Source organism: Anolis sagrei, chromosome 2, assembly GCF_037176765.1.
Source record: "Anolis sagrei isolate rAnoSag1 chromosome 2, rAnoSag1.mat, whole genome shotgun sequence".
NCBI lineage: Eukaryota > Metazoa > Chordata > Lepidosauria > Squamata > Dactyloidae > Anolis > Anolis sagrei.
Window position 1 is genome coordinate 131,092,357 of NC_090022.1, and position 15,492 is coordinate 131,107,848.

General features: G+C 42.6%; 2 protein-coding genes across 10 annotated transcripts in view; one reads left to right on the forward strand and one right to left on the reverse strand.

Annotated features, from left to right (window-relative positions):
- Positions 1 to 3,220, forward strand: part of BAIAP2 (BAR/IMD domain containing adaptor protein 2) — a 137,689-nt gene extending 134,469 nt beyond the window's left edge. For all 7 annotated transcript variants that reach the window (XM_060764298.2, XM_060764291.2, XM_060764289.2 and 4 more), the window contains one exon: positions 103 to 3,220. In XM_060764298.2, the coding sequence (XP_060620281.1) occupies positions 103 to 172 (70 nt within the window). In that variant the 3' untranslated portion in view covers positions 173 to 3,220. The remainder of the gene's footprint in view (positions 1 to 102) is intronic.
- A 2,002-nt stretch (positions 3,221 to 5,222) lies between these two features.
- AATK (apoptosis associated tyrosine kinase) overlaps positions 5,223 to 15,492 on the reverse strand; it is a 90,437-nt gene continuing 80,167 nt past the window's right edge. For all 3 annotated transcript variants that reach the window (XM_060764287.2, XM_060764286.2, XM_060764284.2), the window contains 3 exons: positions 14,549 to 14,726; positions 12,973 to 13,206; positions 5,223 to 11,987 (listed from right to left, as the gene is read on the reverse strand). In XM_060764287.2, the coding sequence (XP_060620270.2) occupies positions 11,959 to 11,987; positions 12,973 to 13,206; positions 14,549 to 14,726 (441 nt within the window). In that variant the 3' untranslated portion in view covers positions 5,223 to 11,958. The remainder of the gene's footprint in view (positions 11,988 to 12,972; positions 13,207 to 14,548; positions 14,727 to 15,492) is intronic.

Genomic DNA, 15,492 nt, shown 5'->3' on the forward strand with positions numbered 1-15,492 from the left:
GTTGTCCTTGCATAGCTCATTCTTTCATTATCTCTGTCAGTACAGGCCAATCCATTCCTAAAACCCTTCCCACTCATGCCAAGCTTTGTTTTCTTTCCACAGGAATCCTTTTGCCAACGTCCAACTCAAACCAACAGTGACAAATGACCGTTCTGCTCCTCTCATCAGCTGATCCCTGGGAAGTTGGGTGACTGCAGATACCTCACACTTTCTATTTCTGCTTCACCTGTGTTGTATTTCTATGACATCCTTGTAAAATATACTTGTCCTTCCCACAATTCTTATTTTTATAGTTAGATTGAATTGAATGTCAACCTTCTGCTTGAAAAGCAGGTGTTTCCCTCTTTAGGAACAGAGACTTTATCTTGCAGGAACAAGTACCTTGAAGATTACATAATAGTTTCTGCTTTGAATGGAGAGCTAGATTGAACTATGAACCAGTCTTGTTTCCCACCTCCATTACTTATAGACAGTGTTTCAAACTCTTTCAAGGGTAGTGATGAACCAGGAAAGCTACTGTACCAAAAGTAGATCTTCCTATTCTGCAATACATCAGTTAAAATGTATCTTGGCTATCCTCTGGCAGCATAGAGGATTTCAACAAACTGAACCTGTGGACTTGATGTTTGTTGAGAAGAGCTTTGGTGCTACACAGTGGTGATTTTCAGCAGTTTTGGGTCTCCTATGGAATGCATAACACTGTTCAGCTGGATCCAAGGCAGCACATTATATGGACTGAAGCCTCTTTCAACTTTAATAACTTACGAGTTAAGATTGTATTCCTCTTCAGATCATGTAAATCTTGGATTACAATGATCCACTTCTCCTGGGTATGGGTTTAACTGGGTAGCCCTCTGTACCCAAAGCTGCCTTTTAAATGTTTTCATAAATAACCCAGATCTCTGCACATATGTCATCAAGGAGAAGAATGAAGTTGAGACAGATCTAATGTGGCGAGATCATCATCTCATACTTTTAAATCATAGTCATCATGTAAACATGTTTGGTCCTATTAAGATGTTTGTAGTTTTGTAAGCAGGATTTTTTTTTTGCTGTTCTCATAAATCACCAGCTGCTGCTCTGTCCCACTGCTAACATCTTGCTAATTATTATGATAATAATTACAAAGCTGGACCCATTCCCACCTCTCAGATTTCCTTTTGTGAGGTTATTCCTGCCTGCCTACCCTGCCTACAGTAGGTTTTCATTCCATGCTGTAGAAGCAAGCTGCTTCAAGCAGCCTGACATGAGCTAGGAGCTGTAGATCAGTGCTGCGATCAAAGCAATGCTGCAGTCCTCTTTTCAGTTTTTAAGTTCTCCTTGCACTTGCTTGACAATGTAGATATTGACATATCCATAGATATTTATATCCATAAAAAGCTTTTGTATATATGCCATTATATACGCCACCTAGTTGGGGATCAAGGTCCCTTCAGCTGCAATGCAGAATACTGAGTGCTGCACGGCACAGACATTAACACAAAGTGAAATCAGTACATTGTTCCCAGAATTTGTTAACTCCCAAGATGGAGTTTTGAGGGGTTGGGCTGCTAATAGTAAACTTTCTATCACTTGGGGCTTTGATTTGTTTTTTGATCTACAGTTTCACCTTTGATCCCAAGTGCTAGCCAGAGTAAGCAACAAAAATAGTCTAAATGCTGTTAGGCAAATCTCTACCCTGTGTGTATCCCACTTCACTTGTTCTGTGGTACATGAGAATCGAAAGTAGAAGATAGGCAAGCTGTTGCCTAGTTTGGCCCAGTATCAGTGGTAGAACCTCCCCCACTTCATAATGTTTGCAGAACTCCAGTCTAGCTGAAAGCGGTTTCCCTGTGGATGAAGGGCATTTGAGTCCTGGATAATGCAGCGCACATATAATTAAAAGGTAAACTAAGCAAAACTCACCACCACCATGTGTCAGTTCCAGGGCTGGGATAATCTTCAAGTGAACTCTTCTAGAACAAGTTTTAAATCCTATTAAAAAGAGCCTCACAACTGAGAGTTTCTTTTCCACTACCCAATTCTTTTGTCCAGTGTAAGATTTATGGGATGGGATCTGAACCTATCTTGCAATACTCTAATGCCAGATTGGGCAATCTTTGGTTCACCAGGTGTTTTGGACTTCAACTCCCACAATTCCTAACAGCCTCAGGCCTTTTCCTTTTCCCCATGAGCAGCTGAGGGGGAAAAGGAAGGGCCTGAAGCTGTTAGGAACTGTGGTAGTTGAAATCCAAAACACCTGGAGGGTCTAATGTAAGGGATGGGGTGGGGATCAGCAGTAGTAAATAGGAAGATTGTATGAACTTGCTATGAAAATGAGTTCATATTTATTTAAAAAAATAATTACATCCTCAATTCTCCTGTAGTTAAGGGAAGTGAGATAAGGGCATTGTCCTCAAAATACGAATTCTGTCACTCACCCAATTAAATTTTCCTTGCTTAAGGATGTTTTATTTTTGAAGATTTAATTGCTTGTTAAAATTATTTAAAATGTTTTATGAGTTAACTTTAAATTTTATTGTAAATGTTTTTAATTGACTGGGAATTTTTATTGGGGGAAATAATTCTTATTTTGAAGGGAACAATGCATTGTCCGAATGATCTTCTGTCAAGAATGTTTTGACTGTGTGTTCCTGCATGGCATTATGGGGTTGGATGGATGGCCTTCGGGGTCTCTTCCGATTCTTACCCTAGCTACATCACAGCCACTCCCTGCAATGATGCAAATGGGTTTCTCCCACTTATATTGTCCACGTGGTCAATCCTACAAGATGGAAAAATGTTACTGTGTAATTTGTCTGTACACTGTCTTGGATGTAAGTACTGGGAGTGGTAACCATTCTTATAAGAAGGGTTGAAATTCCTTGGAAAATGTTTTTCTCTTCAAGGATTTGAGATGCTCAGACTCAGAAACATTTTCCAAGTTGGGTTGCTGTGAGTTTTCCGGGCTGTATGGCCATGTTCCAGAAGCATTCTCTCCTGACGTTTCTGGAACATAGCCATACAGCCCGGAAAACTCACAGCAACCCAGTGATTCTGGCCATGAAAGCCTTTGACAACACATTTTCCAAATTTCTGTTTAGGCAATACTACCTAGTTTCTGCTTGAGTTTTCTCTCCCCCCCCCCCTTATGTTGCTGCATTAAGAGTAAATGGTTTTCTCTTTGTTTGTATGCTGCCTTTACATTATCTTTTTATTAATAAAATTTCCAGGATACCAATATTTTACAGTCCTCTGTTCCTCTCACTTCAAAAGCAGACAATGGGACTTCATGACAGGATAGTTGGACTCTACTTCCCATAAGACTATAGTGATCTGGTCAAGGGTCAATAGGAAGTAAGATCTATGTTGAAGCAGGTTGAGAAGTCATATGATAAGGCCCAAAGTAGCATCTGTATTTAAATCCCTGATATCTGCTGCCCTGGTAAATAAGAGCAGGTTCTTAACCTCCTCTGCTCATGGATATAAGTTTAGGTGGGAATAAGCCCAATTTCATGCCAATTTCATAATTAGGAAAGTACCCCTTGACATTTGTACTAGATTAGCTAATCAGCTTCTGTTATCTTATCTAGCTCAGGCATTGACAAATTTTGGCCCTCTAGGTGTTTTGGACTTCAACTCCCACAATTCCTGGCCTCAGGCCCTTTCCTCCCCCCCCCCCCTCGGCTGCTTAAGCAGTTGAGGGGGGGGGGGGAGGAAGGGGCCTGAGGCCAGGAATGGTGGGAGTTGAAGTCCAAAATACCTGGAGGGCCAAAGTTTGTCCATGCCTGGTCTAACTGAAATCTGAATTCATCCTTCATACCCATTCCAACGTGGAAAGAATTGGAGAAGTAGTCAGCTCTGGTTCCACATAACCAGATTACACCAGCAGATTTTGGGAGGTTTCAGCAGTGTTTTAATTTTCTCACTAAATGGCTTTCTGATCCTGCCTGATCGCCGTGAGGCACAGAAGAAATATGTGGAAGATGAGATTCAACAGTTGTACAGTAAATTGTGGGGCGAGCGTTATGAAGAAGAGAATAGCAAAGGAAAATATCAATTAAACAATTCCAGCCAGAGTTGCTTAATACTTACCCAACTTCCATTGGTTTCATAGGTCTATTCCAGTTGAGACCTATGAGGATGCAGGGCTGTGCAATGCACGGCAGCTGATTCTTAGTAAAAATCAGATTACGAAGCATAGGTTTGGTGACAAGTTATGGTAGCCAAGTTACTCCTGAGCTGCCAGACTTCGAGAGTCCCTAAACCAAACCTGGCCCAAGATCAGAATAACGTTCTAACTCAGACCCAATAGTGGCCCCCAGTCATATTAACAGTTCCAGCCCCATTAGGTACTATTAGATCTCTGGAGCTGCAAAATAACTGAAAATATGAAATAACTGGTATACTACATCATGTGCCCACAGGAGCTCCACATCTGATCAGGCTGTTTAGCAGTGCTAACACCATGGCCACTTTCCCCCACTCTCTGATAAATTATCTCCCCAGGTTACCCCATTCACAAGACCTCAGTGTTGGACCCCCTCAAAACCAGACACGTATGGCTTTGGGGTATTCCTAATGACATAACCAAACACCTTTTGCATTCTGCCTAATGGGATGCCTGCCCCAGACAAGAGTTTTTTAAAATAAAAAAGCCACGACCTCATTTTCCCATGGGTCATCCTTTTCTGTTAAACAGCATTCAGTCAGTACACCAGTGAATACTTGGCACTGTGTTCTATGGCCAGAACCCTCTCCCAAGAACAAATTTAGGACACCTGGCATCAGATGCAGCTCTGAAAAATGTCTGTTTTTAATTCATTCCACACCATCCATAACACCAGTATAGATCCCCAGAGTTGGAAGGGACAATCTTATTCAGTTACCTCTTAATTCCAGGAGATGCAGCTTTTCATGCTTCCATCCTTTTGCTTCCTTATTTGGCTCTGCTGTCTGTTGTGGGCAGGAATTGTGGATGCACTCTTCACTATTCATGCCTAGGCTGCTGAGACCTCCAGGCCAACACAAGCTGGGAGGCTTCGTGAGACTCACTGCTCTTGAATTCTGAAGCATGAGAATCCTTGCCAAGAAAGTAGCCTCTAAACTTACATCCAAGCCTAAATTGCAATGTTGAATGATCCACCATTCATCATTCCACCCGCTGCTCTAAGACCATATACAAACCTGTAGTTTTGATATATCATGCTGGCTTCCAAGTGTAGATATCAGATGAGCACAGGTAAAGATTTATTGTTTTTATTTTAAAAATGTTTTATTTTTGTTGTTGTTGTCGTTGTTATTGGACCAATGGTATTTGACACACATGCTGGGAGCTGTATGGAAATCAGCACTGATAAAAAATACAGCAATTATGACCCGTATCAATAAAATATACACTGTAAATAGCGCCTCTTTCTCTTTCTCACTTTTTTTTTAAATAAAGAAAAACGTAAACCAAAACATAGCTCTAGCTCATGTTCTCATGCAGTCACTTGGGGGCTGAAATCGTTTTGATGCTATAGACCACGTACCTCTAGGAGCTTCCTGTTTAGGTCCAGTGCCAAAAGGAATGCAATGGAGTGTCAAGCAATGATGAAGATGCTTAGTAATGACCAGTCCCTGGAGCTGCTCTCTGTGGAACTCACTGCACCTTTCCCTCTCTGAAGCTCCTCATCTTACTGCTGTGCCATCTCAGGTGGAGTGATGGGAATGTATCCAATGGCATCTCTTAAAACTTGGAATGGAAAAGCACTCCCCACACTACACATGTACCTATGGCAGTGCCATCACTCCTGCAAAAATAAACACAGAAGTACCCAACTGCACCCATCTTTTTTCCAATGGTTTTCCATGGCATAGAGACATGGTGGACAGCTTGACCAATGGACACAACCTGTTGTGTTTGCCTCATCAAGGTCAGAAAACTGTATGGGCTATTCTGCAGTGCAAAGCCCAATTTTCTTTGGTGGAGCTTCCTGAAACCTTGCTTCAAACAGATACATAGAGTGTGCCTGGAGTTGTAATGATTTTATCCCTGGCTGCGGCAGCTGATTCTCTGCCCAAATGCCTCCCAGTGGTGGAATAAGGAAGAATGAATGTGCTTGTTGGCACGTCATCTGCTCATTTCACCAGAAGACATGCAGGCAGATGAATGTATCTATTTGGAAATGCATTTTTCTCTTTTTGCCAATGGCTATTCTTTTGCTATGGATATTGGGTCTAGGATAACTTGCTCTCAGAGGTAAATATACACAAGCTCTTTATAGGCAGTGATGTTTGATTTCCACCCACTTTTTTCTGCACAGATGCTTTGTAGTTTTTTTCCAAAGTGAAAGGCTTTTGCAACCTCCTCTGCCTGTACCATTAGGACTTAAGTGCACCAGTCTGGAAAGGGCTCTTGGATCAAAAAATTGGTCAGAGGCATGTTCTTTACACACAGGAAGGCTAATACCACATCCAGCAGGCTCCATAGCTTTGCAGCCAACTTTGGTAAAGGCATTCCCAGCTTGACCTTCTGGCTCACCAAGCAGTGCAAGTACTGTAGTCATCAAACAGACATTTTTATCCTGTTCCAAGAAAAAGCTAGCTTCTGTGTCTCTGGCAGATCACACCATTAAAGCAATAAATTTATTTTGCAAGGCCTATTCTGTTGCTGCCAATTACAGTGAAAGGCCTGACAGAGACACGTCTGACCACTGCACCCTATTCTTTCCACCTTATTCCTTCACCTGGCCTTCCTCCATGATAGAACTACGGAAAATACACTCACAGTCCACCCATCCATTTCTACAACTGCTATCATTCACTAGGTCTGAAAGGACCAGTGTTGTTTGGTGAGAACAAAAGAATGTGAGTCAGCCATGAGGACTAACATCATCATAGCTCTTTGGAGTAAAATGGAGCTTCTGTAGTAAAAGCTTTGCTCAGCTGTGCCTGACTTCCCACATGTGAGAACTGAAGCTAGGAACAATAGGCTGAGTACCACAATGACACAACAAATCAAAGAAACCATAAGCTGCACAACACAATACATTCTGAAGAATCAGAAATGCTGCCTTTCTTTTTCTTCCTTAAAGTGTTAGAAATATTCAGGACTGCCTGAGATTTTTTCCAGCTGTCTCGAATTCTGCTTCTAGTAGTCATTAATAGTGATGGGAAAGGGCACTGGAATCCTCTATTTTCAAACACTTAGAAGTCTTACCAGAAATATTACAAATCACTCCCTCATTTGAGGATTTGTCAGACACTGCCAATTTTTGTTTTTACATGAAAGTAAATGCTAGGAAGCTTACTTCTGCAGCTGGGAGCCTATCCATATTTGATGTGTGGTAGCCTCCATAAGCTTAATGGAGCCGTCCATACAAAGCCTTAATAAGTATTCATAGATGGTTTGTATGGGCAATTTTAATAACCACACTAGTATGGATAGATGATTGGTATATCACTCTAATGATGTAAGGCAGAATCCTCCATGTGGCCTTATGTAGCATGAAAATAGGACTTTCCAAAGCCACAGAGAACACAGACAAACCTGTTCAATTACAAATAAATGCTGGATATGCCCAATGCTCAGAAACCCAACCATAAAAATCAGTTCAACAGTTGCAGCAATTCACCATAAGAAATAAGCTGCTGCATCTTACATGTAAATAGATATTTATATTTGAATTAAGTTCTTTTTGGCAGTAGCTATGGCATAATTAACTTACATTATCACCACAAATTAATGGCTGTAAATTCACTCTTTTTGTCATGATGCTAACCTTTTAATTACAAGATACAGCCTCACTAAATCGCAAAAGAGGACTACAACATGGTTCCAATATGAGCTCGTGCTCTTGGAGGATTTAGATGTGTCTACTATTTACTTCTGTCTCTAGAACATGGGCTTTTAGTGCTACTCAAACAAACTACTTTCTTTAAAAAATCAGTTGTAGCAGCAAGCTATTACAGGTGGTGCTTTGAAGCAACAATTCTAATTAATTACTTTTGAAAATTTTTAAACTTAATAGTTTTGAAATTATAATATAATAACATTAATAGTTAATATTGACTCTCTGGTATGTATGTCTACTAAGGAGCCCCACTACATTCAAGGATATTTTCTTCCAGCTAACAGTGCATAGGGATGCAGTCTTAGTACAAACCTGTATGAATCTGATAAGCAAGTGGGGCTTCTTTAGAGTAGATTGTACTGTAAGGTACTTCCAGACCATAAGCTTTTAGCATAACTCAGTCACTGGTGATTTTTTGTACAACTTTTCTGCTGCAGGCCACACAAAAGAATTTCCCTATTTTGGATGGGGCATGCTTTTATGTGCCTACACATTTTACCCTTTGTCTCATCCACACTAGATAGAGGATAGGGGACATTTGAAAATGGAATGAAAATGTTGTTTTCCTGAAATTGTTATGGTTCATTTTTTAATAAATGAATGTAGATAAAAAGTCATTTAATGCAAAGTTTAAAAAACTTTTGAAAATGTTTAAAATGACATATGCAGCAAATTAGTATTAAAGTTGAGATGAGGTCAGATGTGTAACAGGATTCCAACTGCCTTCAACATCACACAAATGTATTTTTCTCTCCCCCCCCCCCCCCCCATCTTCTATCTCCTGAAAAGGGGGGTAGGGAGCCGCACTAAGCAGACCTATAATGATGCACTGCTGTTCTGTGCCTTCCAAAAAAATCTGATATTGTGACACCTTTTAAGCACAGAACAAAGACATAGAGAAATGGAAGAGCAGCAATATGCCCAACCAAAAATGAATGGGGGTGTCCATTCTAGAACAAACATGGATTTAGCTTTTCTTCAGCCTGTAGAAACTGCCCTTGAGCAAAGATGTGCTCAGAGCAGCAGTGCTGCAAGGAAGGGAGCAGTGTTCCAGCTGTCCCAGATGGTCCCCCAACTATGGTAAAGCCTATTGCTAAAAGTGTTTCAGGCTAAAGCATCACTTCCCTCTTTCAACAGCCAAAGTCTCTGACTTGGTTTTGGCTGCAAGAATGCAGCAGGTACTAAAACTTGCTCCTAGGCAACAATATGTTGACAAAGATGCTGGGGGTGGAACAGAATGCAATTCAGCAAATCAGATCAGTTGAAGCTCCCAGAAAGAGCCTCTCCAGGTTGCCTACTTATAGTTGCTGCATCTCTAGATGTTTCCTAAACCAGAAACAGATGGAAGGACACTGTGTGACTATTCTTCTCCCTATAGTTTTTAATTGATCCCAGCTCTGCACTGACTGGCATCTATGTTGGCAACTATAAATTCGCACAAGATGAGGTCAGGGCAACTTGGATACAACACATATCTAATTATATCCACAAAGCATAGAAACAAAGAGAAACGACACAGCTGCCCCTTAAAAGTTTGTCCCTGTTAGACCACTAATTTTGGGGACATTACAATCCTGAAAAAAAATTGTAATTGTTTCCTGGCTATTTTCAAATTCCTGTTCCACTGGAGAGTGGAGGGCACTCTGTGAATGTTGTTTCCAGAAGTGCTCATTCACATGTGTGATGCCCTTAAATGACTGTAAAATAGGTCCTTGTTTCTCTTACTGAATAGTCATTACAGAAGCCACAATCTCCTTGCACAGCTGAGCACTGGAAAGAGAGGTTACAATGTGTCTTAAGGACCCCTCTTCCTTCCCTTTTCTACACTAGCAAGAAGACTACAAATGCTGCCATTTTCCTATTCAGTCTCCCGTCTTCAATCCAGAAATCAACCAGGAAACCTTGCCTTGTTCAGTGAATCCTGGCCCAATGCTCCAGGCTGAACAAGAAGAACCAGATGGAAAAACATGTACAGTGGTGTCCCAATAAAAGGCAAAACTTAAGTCAGAGAGTCCTTAGCATTACTATTTCTTGATACCTTACCTGGTGCAGCAGATATGAAGAATTAAGAACTACCAGAAGCTACCAGCATGACTCCCAAAAGTATTTACTTAGGAGTGAGTTCCACTGAGGCATGGCAATTGTCTTTAGGAATACAGCCTTTTACTAAGCAAATTTTGAAGAGCTGACTAAAATTGATGGTTGTGATGGAGGAAGGAAAAGTCAAGAAGAAGGAAAATATTAATGCCACCGTTACCACTGTAAACTGAGAGCACCATTTGATGGAGATGACTGGCTGGCATGCAAGTAGATGTGTGTGTGCGCATGTAAATATTAAAGTGCATCATTATGCCCCTTTGTGTCCATCAACTGAAGGCGAGAGGAAAAGCAGCCACCAAAGTGAGAGGGCAATAACAAAGACAGGTAACACAGAAAATTGCACGCTGAGACAGTTCTGTTGAAGAATGGCACAGCCCTCTCTCTCAGTTTGCTCCTTGAGTTTGAAAGCCAGCAGGTTATGGTCTACAGTTCAAAAGGCTACATCCCCCGAGTGCAATTCTCCTCTCAGCCTTTTCCTTTTCTATCCTAATTCAAATTGCACAATTATCCTAAGCCTTAAAACTAATCAAAATTAAAGAACTAAAAAAACCCAAAAACAATCAAGCTCTCCCCCATCTGCTTTTTACTCTCTTCACTCCCCCCCCCCCCCCAGACGCCAAGATAAAAGTGTTAATTCTTTACATCTCTTTGGCAACAACAACTTAAATCCGCCACTCTGTTAGGGCAGGTGATATAGCGGTGGGTAAATTTTTATACAAAAATAGTCCCAGTGGCAGTTTGACCTGCTTCTGCTACACATCTTCTCAGGAGGCTCCTCCTGCATGGGAAATACTATATAGGAGTTACAAAGGGAAACAGTAGTCTCTCCCCACAGCACGAGGCTTGGCTGACGGACATCCTGCCGCCTGCCAGGGGCACACTCTTTGACTCGCCAGGAAGGGTGCCGCCTAAATAATACTAGGGAGAGGGTTGGGATGGGAGTAATTGTGCGGGTAGGGGTAGACAAGAGGATCCCAGCTCCACACAGTTCATCCCAGCCAATGAGCCATTAATGCAAGCTGACCTGCTATTTCTTTACATTCCCCTTTTCCTTCCTATCCATGCCACCTCCACAAAAAGGCAAGTTTCTTGAGGCTGGGGTTGGTAAAAGGGGGCATGCTGGGGAGGGGACCATTAAGGCACAGCTGCTGTGCTGCTCAGAATGATTTTGGCCAAAATGTGGAGGTGGTGGCATTTACTGCAGCTGAGTAAATAAAACGGGGAGAACAGTCTCTAAGCAAGGCTTACAAAATGAATGGAAAACCCCCAAAGGGCAAGTGCCCCAACTGTGTTACAATTGGGCAAATGGCATGGGGCAGGTGACAAATGTTTATACAGAGGGGGTGGGCAACAAAAAGAGGCAAATGGCTACAGTGTCCATTCCCTCGCCCTCACCCCTCCAGTTAAAACAATACCTAACACTGACCAGGACACCAGAGTGCTCCTGGCTTATTGCCTACTGTTCTCTCTCCTGCTTGACTGCAAACTACCTACATGGCCAAGATACAAGGATGAATCTCTGATATCTCAATCTCACCCTGGGTTTGGAAAAAAAGACATGGCAAGTTTACACAATAGGCAAGAGGTGGTATGTCCCAAGGCAATGCCTCAATGTGGGAAGCTAATGTGAATCAAAACATCAAGAGTCATGAGTTACAGAGACAAGGGGTGCCAAAAATAGCTCAGGTGGTGGGCCAGCAGTATTAGCGAGGTCAAAGATCTACCCTTTAAATGCTATATGGGTATTATACGCCTACCTGTACATACATACACGCACGCACACACTCTCACATCCACACGCTCATCACAAACCATCTTTACCACTGCAAGGCAGGGCAGCTCCAGCCTCAAAGTAGTCAAGGTCCATCCAATAAAATCTGCCTCTTAAAAAAATAAGAGCGGGAGACCCACAGAGTTCTTCTACTTCATCCAGGTTCTGGGCCGCTGTCCCGACTCCTTTGCCCCAGTGCAGAAACCAATGCTGGGCAGAGCAGGGGGCAGGGGCAAGATGAGAAGTCCAAAAGGAGATAGGTGGCTGCACTCACTCTCTGTCACCATTTTCACTGCTGCCTAGAAAAGGGAGGAGACAGAGTTAGCAGGTGGCACTGTATAGCCTACAGCCTTTTCTTCAAGTGTTTTGTCTTCCAGTTCCCATAAATCCTTCCCAGGATTAAGAATGGTCACATATAGAAACAAGTTGGAGATCCTTTATTCATAATCCAAAATACCCCCAGATCTGAAATTATTCACATGGGTATTACTTTCTGGGACCCCCCAGTGGCACAATGGGTTAAACCCTTGCGCCAGCAGGACTGCTGGCCAAAAAATCGGCAGTTCGAATCTGGGGAACAGGGTGAGCTCCCTCTGTTAGCTCCAGCTCCCCATGTGGGGACATGAGAGAAGCCTCCCACAGGATGGTAAAAACATCAATCATACGGGCCTCCCCTGAGCAATGTCCTTGCAGATGGCCAATTCTCTCACACCAGAAGTGACTTGCAGTTTCTCAAGTCGCTCCTGACATGAAAAAACCCTCTTGCTTTCCAATGGGCAAATGTCCAGTCTTTATTTCATGCACAAAATCATTGAAAATAATGTGAATAAAATTACCTTCAGGCTATGTGTATAAGGTGCATATAAAATATAAATGAATTTCATGTTTAGATGGATCTCATCTTCATGAACACTTCTGGCCCCAGGCATTTTGGATAAAGGATACTGTTATCTTGGAGGGTCACAGCTGACCATTTATGTTGCACAGAATCACAAAGAGTATTTTATGAAGAAAACAATTTTCAGATACAGCACACTTGATAGGCATAGTGGGTTAATGATAGGATTTTTAACTTTACTGGGCCTTAGCTGCCTTTTTCTATCAGCAGTCAGGTCAAAGGGGTCTGATTGGTGGGAGAGCTGGATCCATGGCATGTTCTGTTCCCCAAAATACTCCCAAATGGATCAAGAAAACTGAACAGTGGGTTAATGATAGAATCTTCTTGTTTCTGATCTTCCACAATCAGAATATTTCTTGATCCTCTGAACTCCAAATGCACCTTACCTGCTACAGATTCGACGTCTGAGTCAGTGACGTGTGTGATTGAAAACCGAGATGCTGGGGCAGGTGAGACAGTGAAACGTGAAAACTGGATGGGCAGCACCTGCTTCTGAGCGGGTAGAAGTGTAGAGGGCAGTCCGGAGAGGGCAGGCTCAGGTGCCACTGATGACAATGATGACATGACAGACGGTTTCACCGGCATGAGTGAGAAGTCGTCTTCCCACTCAAACCCACCAGCTTAGAATGGAAAAGAGAGGCATAGTGAGGGACTAGTTTGTCTTTAGTGTTCTGTTGGCTTCCATTGGCCATCAATGCACAGCACACACTGTCTTACAGAGTTCCCCATAGCTTCAGAGTGATATGGTGATTATAGCACTAGGCCAGGTCATGGGAGAGTAGGTGCAAGACTTCAATACACCATAAAAGCCACAGCGCCACTTCTGCCAGCTCCTCCCGCCCTCACTTTCTCTTTCAGTCTGATGCTCTGAAGGCTTTTCCAGAGATAAAGGAGTGCCTTGCACTCAATAAAATAAAGACACTAGGTGTGGGAGTAGTAGTCCAATAAGACAAGCTACAGATGTGCAATGCCACTCTATTCCCCTCTAGTGGCCAGAAAGAAAAGAGTAAGCTGCTTTTTGAAGCCCAGCATAGAGGAGCCTCGAAGGAAGCCTGAAATGCCATACAGAGATCAAGAAAAGCAAAAGATCCTTTCAACTCTCAAATGGTAACTGCACAAGTGTCAGGTCAGGATGTTAGCTAGGCCAGAAGAGAAGTATTTTGAGTGCGAAAGACTGATAGCAACTGAGACATGATAGGCATTCAGGGAGGATGGATCTAAAATACCCAGTGGTGTTATTGTGGCTATGTGGGCGGTCCAGGGTTTGAGGCAACGTGTCATACTGAATTCAGTTTCTGGGAAAGCCCCAGCAAGAGGCAAGTGCTTCCAAAATTATGGTCCTCCAGATCTTTTAGAATTGACCTCCAGAATTCCTGACTTTCATGGGCTTCTGAGAGTTGGAGTCCAAAACACCTCTAGGTGGTTCTAGAACTTTTCTTTTGCAGCAGACTTCTAAATGTCTGGATTGCAACCCCCATTATGCCTGGGTCAGTTAGCATATGTGTGTTGAAGGTGATGACATCTGAAAAATGTGGGATGCTTGGGCAGTCAGAACTGTCCTTTGATCCTCTCGAGCAGTGGTTCTCAATCTGTGGGTCCCCACAACTGGTAAACTGGCAGGGATTTCTGAGAGTTGTAGGCCAAAACACCTGGGGACCTAAAGGTTGAGAACCACCGCTCTAGGGGCTCCTGTTATATTGGCAGTGGCAACTTTAACTGGACACCCACACCGGGCCCCAGCTGTGGAGTTTGAGTAGTTTGCCACGTGAGCACACCTCCCCTTTGAACTTTCCCTACTAAATCTGTTTGGATTTTTAGCTTTCCCAAAAACAGAGGGAGTTGAACCGCCATGCAGTTTTGGGCTAAGAGAAGGGGGAGGGCAACATGGATAATGGTCCACACAGGTTATATAGGGGTTTGGGATCTCCCACAGCCATGTTCAGTCCCCCATCTGAATCCTACCTGTACTCTCTTCAGAGGTGTTTCCTTCTGAGGAGGAGCTGCTGCCATTGGGTGTAGTACTGGTTTTGTCTGCTGGGCCTGGAGAACCATTGCTCTCTTTCTGCTCAGGGACTGATGCCATGGGAGGTTCTGTCACCCCTGGGAAGGGCACCTCCGCAAGTTCCTTCGTGGGGCTTTCCTGTGCACAGAAGGACATGACAGAGCTAATGACAACCATGTACACATTTCCAGGATGTCTACAACCAACATTATTCCCTTTCCCTCCCAGTAATTCATGTGCTGCCCATTGGCCTGGTACTTTCCACTCCCAGAGGCTGTGATTTACATAATGTCCTCACTCCTTCTTCTTCCCTCTACATTGCCACCGCTCTCTAGCCAAAAGACATCTGGGTCTTTGCCATACTTTAGGATCTGTCCCTTTTTAAAAAAAGTGATTGTAAGATTTAAGATTAAAGTCGAGGTTTGTATGCTTAGAGTAGGAAACAGATGCAGATCTACGGATTTAACTTTTGGTGATTCACAATCCATAAGGGTTCAGGACTCCCAACTGTTTAAATAGTAGCAGGAAAGATTTTAATTTTAACTGTATCTAATAAAACAGGTCTTTAAAAAAAATTAACAGCAGTAACAATACTATTATTTTCCCCACAAAACAACCAGGAGTGAGCTTTTGTGTGAAAAGTGTGTGGATTCCGTTCAGATCTGGCACTGACAACATGTAATGGGTCAAAACTTCAAAGAAACACTTTTCTTCTCCAATTGTTTTTTGGCTCACAAATTTGAGGGTTTCTAGACAAGTCCAATATTTGCCTACCTGTTAGGTGAAGATTAAAGTTTACTTACACTGGCCCTTATAGGATATACGAATGAATATGCATATCTATATAGATTAACACTTTCCTGCATTACTTTTTTTAGGGAGATAGGGGATGTTCTGGTAAATT